The sequence below is a fragment of the Electrona antarctica genome, assembly GCF_951216825.1.
Source record: "Electrona antarctica genome assembly, chromosome: 6".
NCBI lineage: Eukaryota > Metazoa > Chordata > Actinopteri > Myctophiformes > Myctophidae > Electrona > Electrona antarctica.
The window spans coordinates 12,862,024-12,878,556 of record NC_136811.1 but is presented as its reverse complement, the minus strand read 5'-3'; the positions used below and the strand labels follow the sequence as shown (position 1 = coordinate 12,878,556).

The 16,533-nt window shown below is 43.9% G+C and overlaps 1 protein-coding gene across 2 annotated transcripts in view; it reads right to left on the bottom strand.

Moving 5' to 3' along the window:
* dyrk1b (dual-specificity tyrosine-(Y)-phosphorylation regulated kinase 1B) overlaps window positions 1-16,533 on the bottom strand; it is a 76,031-nt gene that overhangs the window by 24,997 nt on the left and 34,501 nt on the right. The window contains exon 1 of one of the 2 annotated variants that reach the window (XM_079504761.1): window positions 9,853-10,555. The exons of the other annotated variant lie outside the window; for it this stretch is intronic. Coding sequence (XP_079360887.1) covers window positions 9,853-9,958 — 106 coding nt within the window. The 5' untranslated portion in view covers window positions 9,959-10,555. Of the gene's footprint in view, window positions 1-9,852; window positions 10,556-16,533 lie in introns of those variants that run through there. 2 annotated transcript variants of the gene reach the window in all.

Here is a 16,533-nt window from a genome sequence, read left to right as displayed (position 1 = left end):
TTTATATGATATTGTATTACTCGACGACACAGTGTTTAATTCACAGTTTTTTAATAATTAAAAATAAATAGCGGATTTGTCGCGGACCTGGTGACGAGGACGTCGCGTTATATGATGACGTAACCGGAAATTGACCCGTGCACTGGGCTGCAAGGGCTTCTGGGAAAATGAGTTCAATGCAAGTGAACGGTGGTTTTGACTGGGTTCTGCGAGCCCTTACTGCTTGCTGTTCTTCCGCATCACCACGGTGGATTATTTTTTCGGTTCGACAACAAGCTATGGGTCTATTTTCAGGGGGATTTTCGTGGATCAAAAGGCGCAAATACTTCGGCATATGCTCCAAAGGTAATTAAACAATCCCAGCCTCGGTATGTGTCATCTTTTAATATAAAGCCCTCAAAGTGTTAATGCAAATCAAATCAAACTGGGATGGGATCCTTGAAATTCAAAGCTCGAGGATCATTTTACTAGGTGACATGCGGACACTTATAGCCACACACCCACGCATACACAAATGGTTTCTTCTATAAAACACTGTTTTTGTGGTATGGAATCTGAATTAGTCAATATTACGATTGCAATAGTTTTGCAGTTGTGTAGCTGTAGATGAAACATTAACTGCTCTAACCCTGCTGGAATCCCTTATTTTGGGCAAAAAGTCCCAAAGTTCTCCCATCATAATTGTTGAACATACTGTAACACTATTTTCAATAGTGTTCATAACAATAATATGAATAAAATAGTTCTAATACTTGTACAAGCTCACGATGCACTGTGATCAGACACGTTTCGAGCTTGTAGATCGGCTATTTTCACTATTCCTTATGGGGTCGATAGAGTTGTTTATCAGAACATCAGTTCAGGGGCGACTGTGGCTCAAGAGGTAGAGCAGGTCGTCCAATGATCCATGGGTCGGCGGTTCGAATCCCGGCTCCTCCTGTCTACATGTCGTGTGGGGTTCAGTGTCCTTGGGCAAGACACTGAACCCCAAATTGCTCCCGATGTGCTGGTTGGTACCTTGCATGGCTTCCACCGCAATCGGTGTATGAATGTGTGTGTGAATGGGTGAATGTAATGCACAATCTATGTAAAGCGCCTTGGATAAAGGCTATATAAATGCACCATTTACCATAAGATCATAACATCCGGTCTGGATTTTTGGCTCTTCAAAATAAGAGCTGAACAGGGAAGAATGCTGGCGTGAATTATATCACAATTTCATCAGTAAATGCTGTCAAGTAAAACGGCTTTATCTATTATTATGATTATCTAACTTCATTAGATAAATCATACAAGTCAACATTATTCCCCTCTATCAAGAATCCATGGACGTTAACAAAGAAGTAGGCAGCCTTTCCTGTGTGATGTGTGAATAATCCATACAAGATATGTCCACGTCTTCTGACACACATTCAAGGTGACTCTCAGAGCCTTTTAACCCATTTTGGGGCGGGAACCCCTTTTGGTGTTAGCATTATGTTATGCTTTAGCTATTGAAAAATAGCAGATCTACAAGCTCATAGTAGGTCTGCTATTTTTGAAAAATCGAAGAACGACTGACATAGAAACATAACTTTTTCAAAAAACTGTCAGGATGTAGATGACATTTTTAGAATCTGATCTCAGGTCAAAATGGGTTAACGCACCATGCAGCTCAGATCATCCTTTCTGAGGCATCTTTCATTAATTTGTTTCAAAGCATTGAACCTCTGATGTTGAGTCATGATGCACTAACCAGTCAGCATAGTTAGATTTGTCCATTAATCAATTTCCCCCTGGCATGACTATTTTTGGACATTTCATCATGGGAAAATAATAACAAAATAAGAAACAATAAGAAATAAAAAAGTATCAATAATAAACCCAAATAATAATACTAATTCAACAATAGTCGATCTGTCCGATACGATAATGCATTTTAAAGTAATTATTGGTTGATTGTGCATTGACAGACATTAGTTTGAGATTGTTGAAAGGAAGTCGATGCAATACAATAAAAGTGTGGCAGTAGCGGATCTTGTTGGCCACGAGCAGTAGGCTACTTCCTCTGTGGTTTCAATCAGCTTCCAGTCTATTTCCAATCAATCGCCTTCCATCGCAGCAACAACAACAGTGCAAGGAAACAAAATCAACACAACTCCATCATCGGGAACCACAGCGAGACTTAAAAGTGATTTAAAACAGACTTAAAAGTGATGGGCTACTAGAAGTTGCCACCGAGTAGGTGAGAATATGACGAGAAGGCTGTTTTGCACTGTGGTAACTTGGGCATTATTTCCTCTCATACAGACTAGGATTAGAACATTGTAATGTAATGCAATATGATATAACCTTATTTTACTTTATTGTGTGTCTGTTTTGGTCCTGTATTTCAGTCTTTTTTATTTACTTATTTTTCTCAAGGTGTTCTTAATTATTGTGTGCTTATGTGTAGTCTAGTGGTGTATATATGTGTGTTGCTATGTCTTGTTGTGTGTAAAAAACCCCAATAAAAACAATTTAATAATAATAATACAGACTAGGATTGGTAAACCTGAACCTTGTTCCCAGTTCTACCACCACAAAGAGAAAAGAAACCTGGAAAAGAACGTCTGCCGCTAGTGTCTGACCAGACAAGCACAGCTTAGCAGAACTTCTAGTAGCCCTGTACTGAGACCCGGTTAGAGACTTTTGGCAGTAGTTCCTTCCCGTCTAGCCTAGGTAAACCGTAACCACAACCATGCTCTTAACCCTGACCTGAACAACCTCTCGGCTCATATCAACCGTTCCATTGGAGAGGGCAATACACAACCTCAGAGTAAGAACTTGCCTGAGAGAGGCTAAATTCAGGTCAATAAAGCCCGGACCAAGATGGCTGGTCAAACCAGGCCACTTGAGGGTCTTGCAGCAAAAACAATGCTTGGTGCATTGAATAGACTTGACGGTGAGTCAATTTGTTAAGTACAAGCTCAATTGTATTAGTGTCGCTTTAATTAAAGTGCTGAATAATTGGTTTGAGTCTCTAAGCAGAGTCCTGTAATGCCCAAACCTGAACAACTAAACTTTTCTGACTGTCCAATATAGTTGCCCACATTAACCCTGGTGGCACTATTTTGGCCAAATCTTCTAAATGTATTTTTATTTGATTTACAAAAATAGCAGATCTACAAGCTCACGTGTCACAATGCAATGTGTTGTGAGCTTTTAGAATGGCTATTTAGTATTTTTGACATTTGTCGTACAACAAAGTATATAGGGCTTAAGCACCAATGAACCGATCAGCAGGTACCAGACACGTGCGCACGCACGCACGCACACGCATGCACACACACACCTCTCTGAGACAGTCTCAGCTGTCACACGTGCATCTCTTTAACACCAGCCTCGACACCACTTTATTTGGCTCTGTGTGTGTGTGTGTGTGTGTGTGTGTGTGTGTGTTTGTGTGTGTGTGTGTGTGTGCGCGCACGCACGCAGTACACTCCCTATTTTTGCATTCAAGCCTTATTTAAAACCACAGTTTATTAAATGACAAATGTCATAGCGTCAGCAGACTGAGCATTAACAGTGAAAACATACACACTGTTAATGCAAATAAAATACATTAATTTATAAATAAAGTGTACATAATACACGGTGTACCCTTACAAACACAGAGAACAGAATGTGCACCTGCCAACCGCCAATGGCGTCTAGATTTCCTCTTTGGCTGGGAAATTATGGAGACTAACCAGCCAGGCAGCCACTCTGGCGTGTAAAATTATTAGGACAATTCCATTGCGCGAAATAACTTCTGTTGTCGGTTTGTGATTCTGCCTAAAACCATACTTTGTGGTGCCAATGTGTGTGTGAGTGTGTGCGCATGTGTGCGTGTGTGTGTGTGTGTGTGTGTGTGTGTGTGTGTGTGTGTGTACACGAGCATGTCGGTTCATAGCATGTGATACACGCACATTGGGAGTCAGGACAAACCAAACAGGTAAGGTCAAGCTTGACCTATCTCAGCTTGTAGAAGTTTGTTTTTTAAATGCGAAACGGTCGTACTTCTGAGTATAGAGCAGACACAGAGGTATACATTCTCTTTTTTTAAACGTATGTAGCGGAAGTCTACATCCTACAATATGGCCAGGTTTATCAAATGATTTTAATCATGTGATTATCATTACTATGGGTGGGTAGAATAGACTTTACTTATAGATATAGCTGTGTGCAGCTCTGGGCGCCCGCTGGCCTAGCGGTCCAGGCGCATGGCTTTGGCCTGACAGCGCGTCGCGTGTTCGAGTCCCGTTCATGACGACCTTTGCTTCTTGTTTCTCCCCTTCTCTCTCTCTCCCTCTTCCCTGTCAGTCTTCACTTGATACAATCAATAAAAAGGCAGAAAAGCCCAAAACAAATCTTTAAAGAAAAAACTGTGGAGCTCTGTGGAACTGTCGGTGCAAAATGTTATTCCCGACGACTACTACAAATGTAAACAATACAACAGAAGATGTCAGCTCTGTATCAACCATAGCCTATGTAGCCTAAAGAAAAGCCTTTTCTTTTCATCCTTGGGCTGAGAAGCTGAGACGTGTCTAGATGTGAACTGCAGTACTGTATGGCATTAAATGTTAACCGTTTCACTCGGATAGGCTGCTATACATTATATTTGCCAGCGTAGATCATTCCTGGACCCCTCAACACATTTTGGATACAATATTCCTTTTCAGCCTCATATTATCTACTATCTATACTTATCTTTCTGACATTTGTATTTGAGAATATGATATAGTAATATCAACAACACACAGCAATAAAACAAAGTTAAAACCTGGCCGGCCGGTAAACAATCGTTTTTTTTTTTGTATATATCCACCAGTCACTTTGGCCGGCAAGCCAAAAAGTTTGTTCCCTGCAGACACATATGTGCACACACACTCGTGCCAACGCCCCCAGTGAACCCACCAGGCTGGGTCAGATCAAATCTATTAATAATCATCATGTGGGACACACACACACACACACACACACACACACACACACACACACACACACACACACACACACACACACACACACACACACACACACACACACACACACACACACACACACACACACACACACACACACACACACACACACACACACACACACACACACACACACACACACACACACACACACACACACACACACACACACACACACACACACACACACACACAGAGAGAGAGAGCGAGAGCTGTGAAACCTGTGGTGTCTATCATAGTGGTGCTAAAAGTCTATCCATGTCTTGGCAGTCAGGCTTCGGTCAGCATCTTATAATAATATCATAATGTAACACCCAACAAGCTGGAGAGAGACATCATACATCATTACTAGACCATATTATGTTGGGGAAACCCCGACAGGACAGTGCAGGCGGCTAACAGAAAGGACTCAGACCCACAACCTTCTGGTTCTGAGGGTTAGAATGAGGGCAGGCAGTAGATTGACACACTGATGAACTGTCTCTCTCTTGTGTGTGTGTGTGTGTGTGTGTGTGTGTGTGTGTGTGTGTGTGTGTGTGTGTGTGTGTGTGTGTGTGTGTGTGGTGTGCGCATGTGCGCGCGTGTGTGTGTGTGCATTTTGGTTCCAAAACAACAATTATACAACGGTTTCCTGGAAAGCTGGACTGACTGCTGCCACCATCAAGGAGAGAACATAGTTGATAAGACTGATGTTCAACTTTCTGATCAACTTTCTGACATGCTGTTTTTTTAGGAACTAAAAAGAAAAAGACGCATCCTACCTGGAAACTTCTTGGAGGAGAGAGACCGGGGAAGGTGTGTGCAGAAGAGAGGGCTGGGTTGGGTAGAACCTCATTTGTTTTACAGACGTATTATCTATTCCTTTCCTTCTTCTGTGAGTGGACTATACTATTTATTCGATTTTTGAATGTGTATGTCCATCGTCTTACCAAGTGTCACTAGTATAAACTGTGCTCTGCTCTGATTTGATAGTGAGCCATTGAATATACACACACACAGCGATTCAAACTAACTCCACACCATCTGCAAGGTTTAAACAGAACTTTTACCCCAGGTTTTCACTTTTATTTCCCCCCCCATACAGATGTTCCCAGCTGGGCTGAGGATGCAGACTGCCAACCTTCTGGTGACAATCCTTCCCATATTGCATCAAGCAGCAGTACTGCCTTGTTCACTAGATAAGACAATAGAGCGACACTGCCATGGAATACCTGGCAAACGTTCATCGGGCAGCAACACACAGCAGCACTTCAGCAACACAAACACCATGAAGAGTTGAAGGTTGCTCATAAAACGTCTCATCTCAGTTGCCTGTATCATTCACTGAACGTCGGGGTTACATGACTGAGTAAGAGATACCAAACATACGGCACTATTTCACATGACTGAACCTTGGCCCCAGCTGTTCTAAAGGGATAGAACACCTGACATCATGACTGAACCTTGGCCCCAGCTGTTCTAAAAGGGATAGAACACCTGACATCAAGCTCTTTCACACACAGCATGCTAACGGATCACACAGACGGACACAAAGGCAGACAGACAGACAGACAGTCAGGTAGACAGAGAGACAGACAGACTGGGTGAGCAGACCAAACCACCAGAAAAAAACAGTGAAGGAGCAAAGATCAGTCTCATATCGCTATATCTCTCACCCACCCACCTGCCCACGCACACACACGCACACACACACTTACTCCTGCTTCTTGGAAAGCTGTTTAAAAGGACACGTTGTCCATGCAGCATTCAATTCCAGACATCACTAGACGAAAAACTGAGACGATTGTGTCAATCGTCTGTCTGTCTGTTTGTCTGACTGTCTTTCCTTCACAGTGCTCTGCTCTTACTGCAGCCATTTGACCTGGTACCACTGGTACCAGGTCAAATGGTACCAGTACTGCCTGGTACCGTACCAGGCAGCACTATAAACATTTTCAGCTCTAAATAACAATATGCAGGCTGCAGTATGAATAGAAGGGGCTTACTAGATATGGGGTGAATTTCCCAAAAACCAAAAGCATTGCTGTCCAACTAGTATGACCACAGGTTCTCGACCAGGAACCATCATTTGCAGCTTTGGTGTTCCCGAAAATTGTAGTCTGAACAAGTAGTTGTCAAATAGCATCGTAAAGTTGTGTGTTTATATCAAGCCTGTCGTACAGGTCAGGGCCCAGAGGTCACCAATTTCAGCTTAACAACACATTGATGCTTTCGGGTTTGTTAGACAGACGGTATTACATGATACGGAAACATGATACCAGAGGATTATTATGTTTCACTCCTTATTCAACAGCCACCAGTGTTAGTTTGGCTCATCAATACTGTTCAGTGTTTATCATTATCAAAGCTAGTCTGACAGAGTTCAGTAACTGGTTTCAGTCAAGTAGATCTTGACTGAAACCAGTTAAGAACCAATTAGTCTTGTGCAGGGCAGACTATTCTAAGATATCACCATCACAATATAAAGGACCACCCTAAAGTAATATTTGCAATGGCTCTGCAATGTAGTTAATTTTTTATCTTTTAGTTTAGAGTGAATTTAAATGTGGGCAGAGATCTCTGATTGATTGTCTGGAGACTCTGGACAGATTTGAGAGAATTTAGAACCAGTGAGTCCTTAGTTCCATGGCCCTTGTAGGATCTCCAGTGCACAGCACAGAAAGAGAGGACCTTTCCTGGTCACAATCTACTCATCCATTGACAAGAACTAGCAAGTGGACACTAGTGTTAAGCCCAAACCGCACCAATGCCACTAGTCACAACTCCTTGCAAACAAAACAGTTTTAAGGTCAACCGCACCAATGCAACTCCTTGCAACCGCCATTGGGGAGAATGGTTGCAAGAAGTTGCATGGCGAATCATAGGTGCGGTTTGGGCTTTAGACCAGACAAAAGGACAAACCAACGATTATTTTTTATACTTTTTTTAGGAAAAGCAAAGCACCCATGTAACATGTTTTTTACATGTTCCATGTCTGAATGGTCAGAGATGGCAGTCAGAAAGCTGAAGATGGTTCAGTCCAGCAGTTTAAGTCACTGGTTCCCAAACGTTTTCATGTCAAGGACCCCCAAATAATTAGCCTGCGGACCCCCATTTGAAGAGATATGCCAGGGAACCGCCATAAGAGAAGACTTTTACGGTTCTTCGAGCAGTGAATCTCAACCCGTAAAATTTCAAGGACCGCAAGTTTGACAATGCATTTAGGCTACGGACCCCCATTTAATGGCGTTTCTATGTCTGGGACCCCCAATTTATATTGTAAAATCAATGTTACAATGGAACCAAACGGGTCCATTTTGTTCCATTTGTACACTCTCTGAGTTACAGACCCATAATGGTCTAATTGGTTTTAAACTATCATTTAGCTGGGGACCCCCTGGAACTGCCTCAGGGACCCCTGGGGGTCCCCAGCCACCACTTTGGGAACCACTGGTTTAAGTGATTGAAATCTGTGCCAGTACGTTTTTGAAGATGAAAGCTAAGCTAAACGCAACCATAGAAAAGAAAAGTAGCGTGGCAGGTAAATTGTATAGAGCTAGATAAATAACAGAATCACATAGCAGCCTGCACTGTATGGGGGAAACACTGCACAGGGACAGCCGCGCACAATGCTTCCATGCAACAGTGCGGCCATATTAACATCTATTGTTCGCATGATACCCTGCACTATACCACATTTATAAACTAGGGATGTTAAATCTTGGTTCGATATTCAAACGCTAACACAATTGTAAGAAAGAACAACATATTTGAGTGGGGAAATGAATACAAGATAAGAGGCTTGCACGAAGAGAATGAAAATTGAATATAGTCCAAGTAACATTTTAAATTAGGATATAATTACTCAAACGTATGTTGTTTTCATAAATGTTATGATAATATTCAAACATATTTTTTGCCAATATTGACAGCTCTCTAGTCTTATAGACACATACCACGCTTGCACTGTACTTGTATTGAATACAATAGTGGTGCCACTGATTAACACAATGAACAACACTGAAGAAGCCAGTTTTACTTTGTAAAAAAAAAAATCATAATTCACACACACACACACACACACACACACACACACACACACACACACCTTCTATAGCTCAACAAACATAACCGTCTGCATATTAGACCTGCTGTTCCACCCTTTATCATGAGACTGTTTTGATCCTGTGTGGATCTTCATCAGACAGGTCAACTGTATGGGAACAACCCGCTAATTCATTTCAAACTTCCATTTGCAAACCTTCACCAATAGAATGACCAATAAGGTGATTCTGACAGCTGCTGCCACATACAATACAATGTGAATGCACAGACATGGCCAAAAACACTCAGAAAACTCCTAATCAATCCAGGCCGGCTGTGCCGATGGGTCCATCCATGAGGCTCATGGAACCGACAATTCACCTAAAATGTTCCCATTCTGGAAGAGACACATTGACCAGTGACCAGGCACCCATCAATCTGTACATACACATTCATGGTTATCCATGGTTATCCCCAATGGGGATCGCTGATCAATTCCCCTCCAAGCTGTCTTCAGCCATGACAACAATCAGAAGTCCAAATGTATACTTTATTAATTTAATATATACATCTTCATCTTGCTATGCTGTTTGGGACGTGTGTCCTGTACGCCCCCGGCTGATGTACCATGGCATGATGGCAGTAGTTCTGCGTTAGGCTAATTGTTTTGTGTTTGGCTTTCACCACAACATGTGCAAAGGAAAAGCAAGGAAAACAAAACTTTAAGTGAAGTCAAGTGCTTCTGATTCCATCTACATCTGTCTGACCACCACCTGTGTGTGAAGATATGAGGACGTGTGTGTGTGTGTGTGCATGTGTAATGTGTGCACACGCATGAACTGACTTTTGTTGTTCTTGCGGAGCAGGGCCGAACTGGACCACAGATCCGATTGGACCATCCTGCTGGAGGGAGTGGTCTTCTCCTCCACCGACGACGACGTGATCACCATGGAAACGCTTGGCGGTTGGTCGGTCCGGCAGGGAAATGCTGTCAATCAAAGCGCTGTGTGTTGATGGGTTGGGCAGAACCGAGGGGTTCAGGTAGGGGTCATTTAGGCGTGCTGAAGCGTTTCTGTTTTGTGTTTTTTTTGCAATCCTTAAGTCACACTCTGACAAAGCTTACATCCAATCAAATCACTCAGTCCTGAAGTGGTGGGGAACAAACCAACCAATCGAAAGGCACCGTCTCCTCTGGCTTCTTTTTTTTTTGTTTTATTACTGTGGTTTCTAAGGCAACCGACCGGCGTTCAGGCAGCTTGTCTGTCTCTTTCTGCAGTAAAAAATATAAAGGATTTAAACTTTTTTTTCTGTGGTATAACACTATAGATATAGATCTCTCTTTCTACATATATATTCTGTTTCTGTGTATTGGGGATGTAGGGGGGGATAGAATATTTGGTTAGTTAAGTTAGCTTCTTTCTAGGTTCCTTTCTGTAGTTTCATGCATTGTTTTTTTTGTTTTGTTTAGAGTGCTGGAGGTTTCTAGGTCTCCAGGTCGCTGGTGACTCAGTTTTAGGTAGTCTAAGCTAGGGCCTAACAAGTATCCTAGTTTCAGGTCCTAACAAGTATCCTAGTTTCTTAACTAGAAGCTGCTCCGATTACTAGCGCTGGGCTTAGATGTCCCAGTGGTCAACTGTAATCATATACAGTAGGCTCTACTACAAGCAAGTATTCCTCAAGTCATTTAGTACTCCATGGTAGCCAGACATTTCAGAGCAGTTCCCTTCCAGCCTAGTCTTCTTCAACCGCCGCGGCTGGCTCACTTAGTCCAAGTTAGCTCGCTGTTGGTATATGAAGACTGACGGTAGTAACTGCTAACCTGGCACGGCTCACCACCAGGCTAGTGCACGCATGCTGACCACGGGCGGCTGGGCGAGGCGGGTGGTGGTAAGGGGGTAGAGGAGGAGAAGGAGGAGGAGGGGGGGGGGGTTAGAGTTTCCAGCCGCCTGCCTTTACCCCATCCCTAACCCTAAAAATAGATCCAATTACTGGCGCTTTTCTGTGAGGGTTGAACTGGCCTGTGCACTGGGCAGAGTAGGGCAGGGTAAAGAGAGAGCAATGTGATCCGTTGTATTAATCCACCGTCACACACACACACACACAACCTATACACCCCGAGGTTCCACGGCCCGTGGGAGCGTCTGTCTCTCCGCTGCTCTCTTGTTGTTCAGCTCCCCTTCCCCCGCCTACAGATGTCAGCTGCTGGCCCGAGCTAAACACTGGCTGCCGCTATAGGAGGGGGAGAGGGGGGCCGGAGAGTTGAGAAAAGCCCCGACAATAATAACCGCAAACCCTGGATTTCACAATGAGAAATGTGTGCCCTGTCACTGAGCGGGGAGGGGTGGGTGGGGGGGGTCCGGTTCAAAGTGCTGATGCCAAGCCCAAATACGCGACTTCCGAGATAGTTGGGAATTAAACTAGTTCCTCCGGTTGGGTATCCAAAAAGTCTCCGTCTGACTGTCACAGAGAAGGCTTTATGCAGGAGCAACGGCGACGTGCGCACACGCAGTTACACCGCAACTCGACGAGCCGCCTCTTCGTCCGTTAATAAGGGGACAAAATAAACCTTATCACGTGTGTTTTGTATCCCATCCGAGCTATTTTCAGGTGTAGTCTCCGGGTGAATGTTGCTTTTTTTCCTCCCCCTTTGCAGGTTGACAACAAAGCAGCAGCAGTAATTCCCACTTTCCAACTCAACTGACACTTTCGCTTCACTGTTTATCAAAAAAAAATCAGTCGCTCCTCCGCAGCACGTAGGAGAATCGCCGTTTGGTCGCGAGTCCGACCAAAACTACAAAAGAAAAATAATAAGAAGGGGAAGAAGAAAAAAAAGAACACGAACCCGACGATTCAAAAACATTCATGAAACCAACAACAATTGACGGCGTTGTCCACAATAAAAGCAAGAAATCCCGTTGGAAGTTTTGTGAACTGCCTGTCAAGAGGGACGGACGGACGGACGACTCCCTGAAAGCTTCCGCCAAAAGTCTCAACCTTCCCCGTTTCTTCTCTTTTCCTTCCTCTCTTCCTTCCTCTTTTCTTTTCAGTTTTTTTTTGTAGTTTTTTAATATTAATCCTCCGAGGTGGAAACCTTCGCAGGGGCGACTTCAGCTCATGTTTCTCGCCCGTATCCCCTGTCGGTAGTTCCCCGTTATTCACTGGTTCTCTGCCTAGCAGGAGAGCTCCTCTCCCCACCCTGCCCTACAGGACTGTACCATTCAGCCCGGGCCGGGGGTGTCCCACTCCCTCCCAGCCCCGACGAATACAATCAGAATGCTGCTGCACGTCACATTTAAAACACACACACACCTCGGAGAAGCATATAAAAATCGCAGCCCCTCCGTATGGTTGTCTTTTAGTGCACGGGTATAAAACAATGAGGGGGGGAGGGGGGTATGTGAAATTTAGCGAAATGCTAAACTGCACTGCGCCCCCCCTCTCCCCTGGTTGCAGTGGTTTGGCCCAAGCAGGCCGCCCCTGTCCTGTCCATTTATAGTAACAGCAGGATATATATATAATATACTGGAACTTTATACACACGCATAAATAGACACACAGACGTACTTTTAAACTATTCAAATTACGTATATGCTAAAAAACATATATAGAAATATATATTTAGGTACACTGACAAGTGACAACTTTATAGGTCAATGGTTATTCATAGTACAGTGTAATGCATGTGTAATTGATAGATACATCACACAAGACAAAAGGGAATTATTATCTATATTGAACAAGATTAACAGACATATTGTTATTACTATTTCGTTCTAAATGTTATTGTAATTACTAATTATAGGATAAGGACCTGATGTTTATAACAACATATTCTGATAAAACACCATCTTATTTTTTCTGAAAGTTTAAAAATATGTATCTGTATTAATGTAATTTGTATGTATAGAAAAATGTATGCATTCCAGAAGCTGTAAGATGTTGTAGAGAACAGTATAGGATCGAATGAATGATAGAATTATTCACAGATATGTTCTGTATGTTTACATCCCAAAAAAAATGCAGGCTTGAAGTGAAACTGTCATGATGACCAATGAATCGACACAATCTAATCTTCCCGGCCCCTAATCAAAGCAAACAAAGACAAGAGAGACGTGGAGGCACCGGACATAACGTCTATTATCGTCTGTGCCAATGTTTGAGGTCACTGTGGCAACTAAATGGCTGCACACACACACCCCCAACCCAACAGCACACAGCATCGGGTTTACATGCTTTCACATAAAGACTGAATCAATGAATCAGAAACGTCAGTCAATCAGTCACAGCGCATTGTTTTTGTTCAACTTGCATCTGAATGTATATGCTTCCATATAGGCAGAGGGTTTGTTATTTGCAGTTTAACACCAGTTTCTTTCTGCTGCCCTCCCAACAGACACAGTGAGGTTCATTTCACTCCTCAGTCCTTGAAAATTATTTCAACTTTTCTGTGCTAAAGCGCGCGCGCGCACACACACACACACACACACACACACACACACACACACACACACACACACACACACACACACACACACACACACACACACACACACACACACACACACACACACACACACACACACACACACACACACACACACACACACACACACACACACACACACACACACACACACACACCTCCTCCTCCTCCCTCCTGTCTTCTCCTCCTTGTCGTGAGCTCCTCTCTCTTTCACTCTATCCTCCCCCAGCATGCGCGCGCTGCCGCGCTCCTACACTCTGTTGCTATCCAACGCCACGGCAGCCGCGATGCGATTGGTCAGAGCCTGTCCCGTCCCTCACTGTGATTGGCCAGGGGGCCGGGTCCAAAGGCGGGGCTCTGGGTTGGTTTCCCCGTGTCTCTTCAAACGGCGGGAGGCAGGAATGACGCGGAAATAGTTTGAAGATGTCAGGTAGGTATAGAGAAGAGGAGGGCAGAGAGATAGAGAGGGTGGGAGGGATGAGCAGAAAAAGAGAGATAGAGGAAGAAAGGAGAGGGAGAGGACAGAGAGAAAGATGGACGGAGAGAGAGAAGGAAAAGGGCTTCCATAAGCACATGCCTATAGAGTGGCATTCCACAGCTGAGATGGGTGACTGACACACACACACACACACACACACACACACACACACACACACACACACACACACACACACACACACACACACACACACACACACACACACACACACACACACACACACACACACACACACACACACACACACACACACACACACACACACACACACACACACACACACACACACAAAAAGTTGTTCGGCTGTTGCTATCCGACCGTTACTGGGCTAAATCAGGAACAAGGCTGCCTGGGAACAGCTCGGCACACGCGCCCTCGCGCGCACAGATATAAACCAGTGGGCAGCTCGTTCCAACTTAAAGGAAGAAAGCAAAAAATATATAACATTCATGCTACATCTGAATTCACACTGTAACTAAGCAAAAAGTACAAACCCCCTACTCATACTTATTAAGCCCTATAGTTGCATGGGGTTAATATTAGCTGGGGGTTGGGCATGTGTTGCCATGGTTGTCAGGGGTTTAATCCAATGCAAACTTGTCATCATGTCTATCATTTGCAAGGTGAAAATTGCACTAGATTTTACCTACCGTTTTTTAGTCCCCTGAGAATCCTAATCTAATGCAATCCTCCTGACACCGCATCCTTCTTAGAAACAAGTAGACTGTTTTACTATTGTTAATTCAGGACATCATACTGAACCTGTGCATTATTCCCGGATACAATTTCTTGTTCTATATTTTCCTTCGGCATGTTGTGATGTGAACTGCTTCTAATGCAGTATCCATATTAACCACGTATACTGTGTCACATATAGGACAGAAGTGCAACATAATTGAGTGTTGCCAGCCTGCGTGTCACACCAACTGATGTAAATACAGCAGTGCATGGTCATACTGATATACTATCACTGTTTACAAAGACTGTAATAATATGATCATTAGGCTCAAGTCAATTACTCCCCATTTCAAATGAACTAAAGTGTCATCGTCAAATAAACCAGCCTAACAAATATAGTTCTATTACATAGGTATGTAATAATAATACATAGAAAGGGGCGCTCTGCGGAGTGCATATCTCTGTCAGGCTGGGCTGCCAACCAAGGCTGCGTAAAATTGTGGATTGGAGCCGTCAGTAGTCGAACCTGAGGAAGCCACAGGGGGACATAGCATTTATATGACATACAGTGCAACTTTTCGCATTTGTGCCACCCCCTATGTGGGCTGAAGTGAAAATGCTTTCCAGGTGCAGTCTATAGAGGCTCCATAACAGTTTGAGGTTGACAGGGTGTTTTGTTTTGGAATCTTTACACAGAGTAAAATACCAACATATACAGTATGTCGTGAGATTAAACATATAGGTGCGAAAGTGGTATCATATTGGTAGGGCTCAGAGTGACGAGAGTGAGTTAGATTCTTTTCTCTCTCCATGTCTTTACAAAGACTCTGAAGACATGGAGAAATTAAAGAAATCAACTCACTCGTCACTCTGAGTGCGACGCATCACAGAGCACTGTGGTAACAAAAGGTTTATCAATTACCACACCTTGGTATAGGTCCACATGTGGCGTGGCGGCAGCGGCAGGTATGCGTCATGATTTACGACCTCATCTGCTTGACCCAGTGTGAAACAATCATCTGCGTAAGCGTATTGATATACATGATATGATGACCATATAACTACTATATCAGAGACTGAACGTCTGCGCACAATGATATGAGATGTGCTCCGTTTCTGTTCATTTGTCGCTATCCTTGTTTACATATATCTTCTAGGCACGGCATGTATCCATTGTGTCCAATACTGTGTGTGTGTGTGTGTGTGTGTGTGTGTGTATATATATATATATATATATATATATATATATGTTGTCTAAAGTAGAATGTGTCGTGCAAGACCGCCTGCCTCATGAGGCACCACCCGGGTGGCGGGTGGTCAACCAAAATCACAACAGTATGTGCATGACATTAGACACCAACACTATGTTGGTCGCACGCACGCACGCACGCACGCACGCACGCACGCACGCACGCACGCACGCACGCACGCACGCACGCACGCACGCACGCACACAGCAGAAATTTTACAGGTAAAAATGCACATGGCAGGTCCACATGGAAAGTAAAGTCCACATACAGTAGTGGAACAGAACAGTCTGTTTCAAGGACGGTGTTCCAGTTGACGGGCCAGTCTGGTGACAGGCGGTGATCAGGCCTTGTTCAACAGTTTGATGGAAGCTGTTCAGAATGCTGCTGGTCTTGCCCTTGACCCACCTAGAAGCTGTTCAGAGTGCTGCTGGTCTTGCCCTTGACCCACCTAGAAGCTGTTCAGAATGCTGCTGGTCTTGCCCTTGACCCAGAATGCTGCTGGTCTTGCCCTTGACCCAGAAGCTGTTCAGAATGCTGCTGGTCTTGCCCTTGACCCAGAAGCTGTTCAGAATGCTGCTGGTCTTGCCCTTGACCCACCTAGAAGTGAAGCTGTTC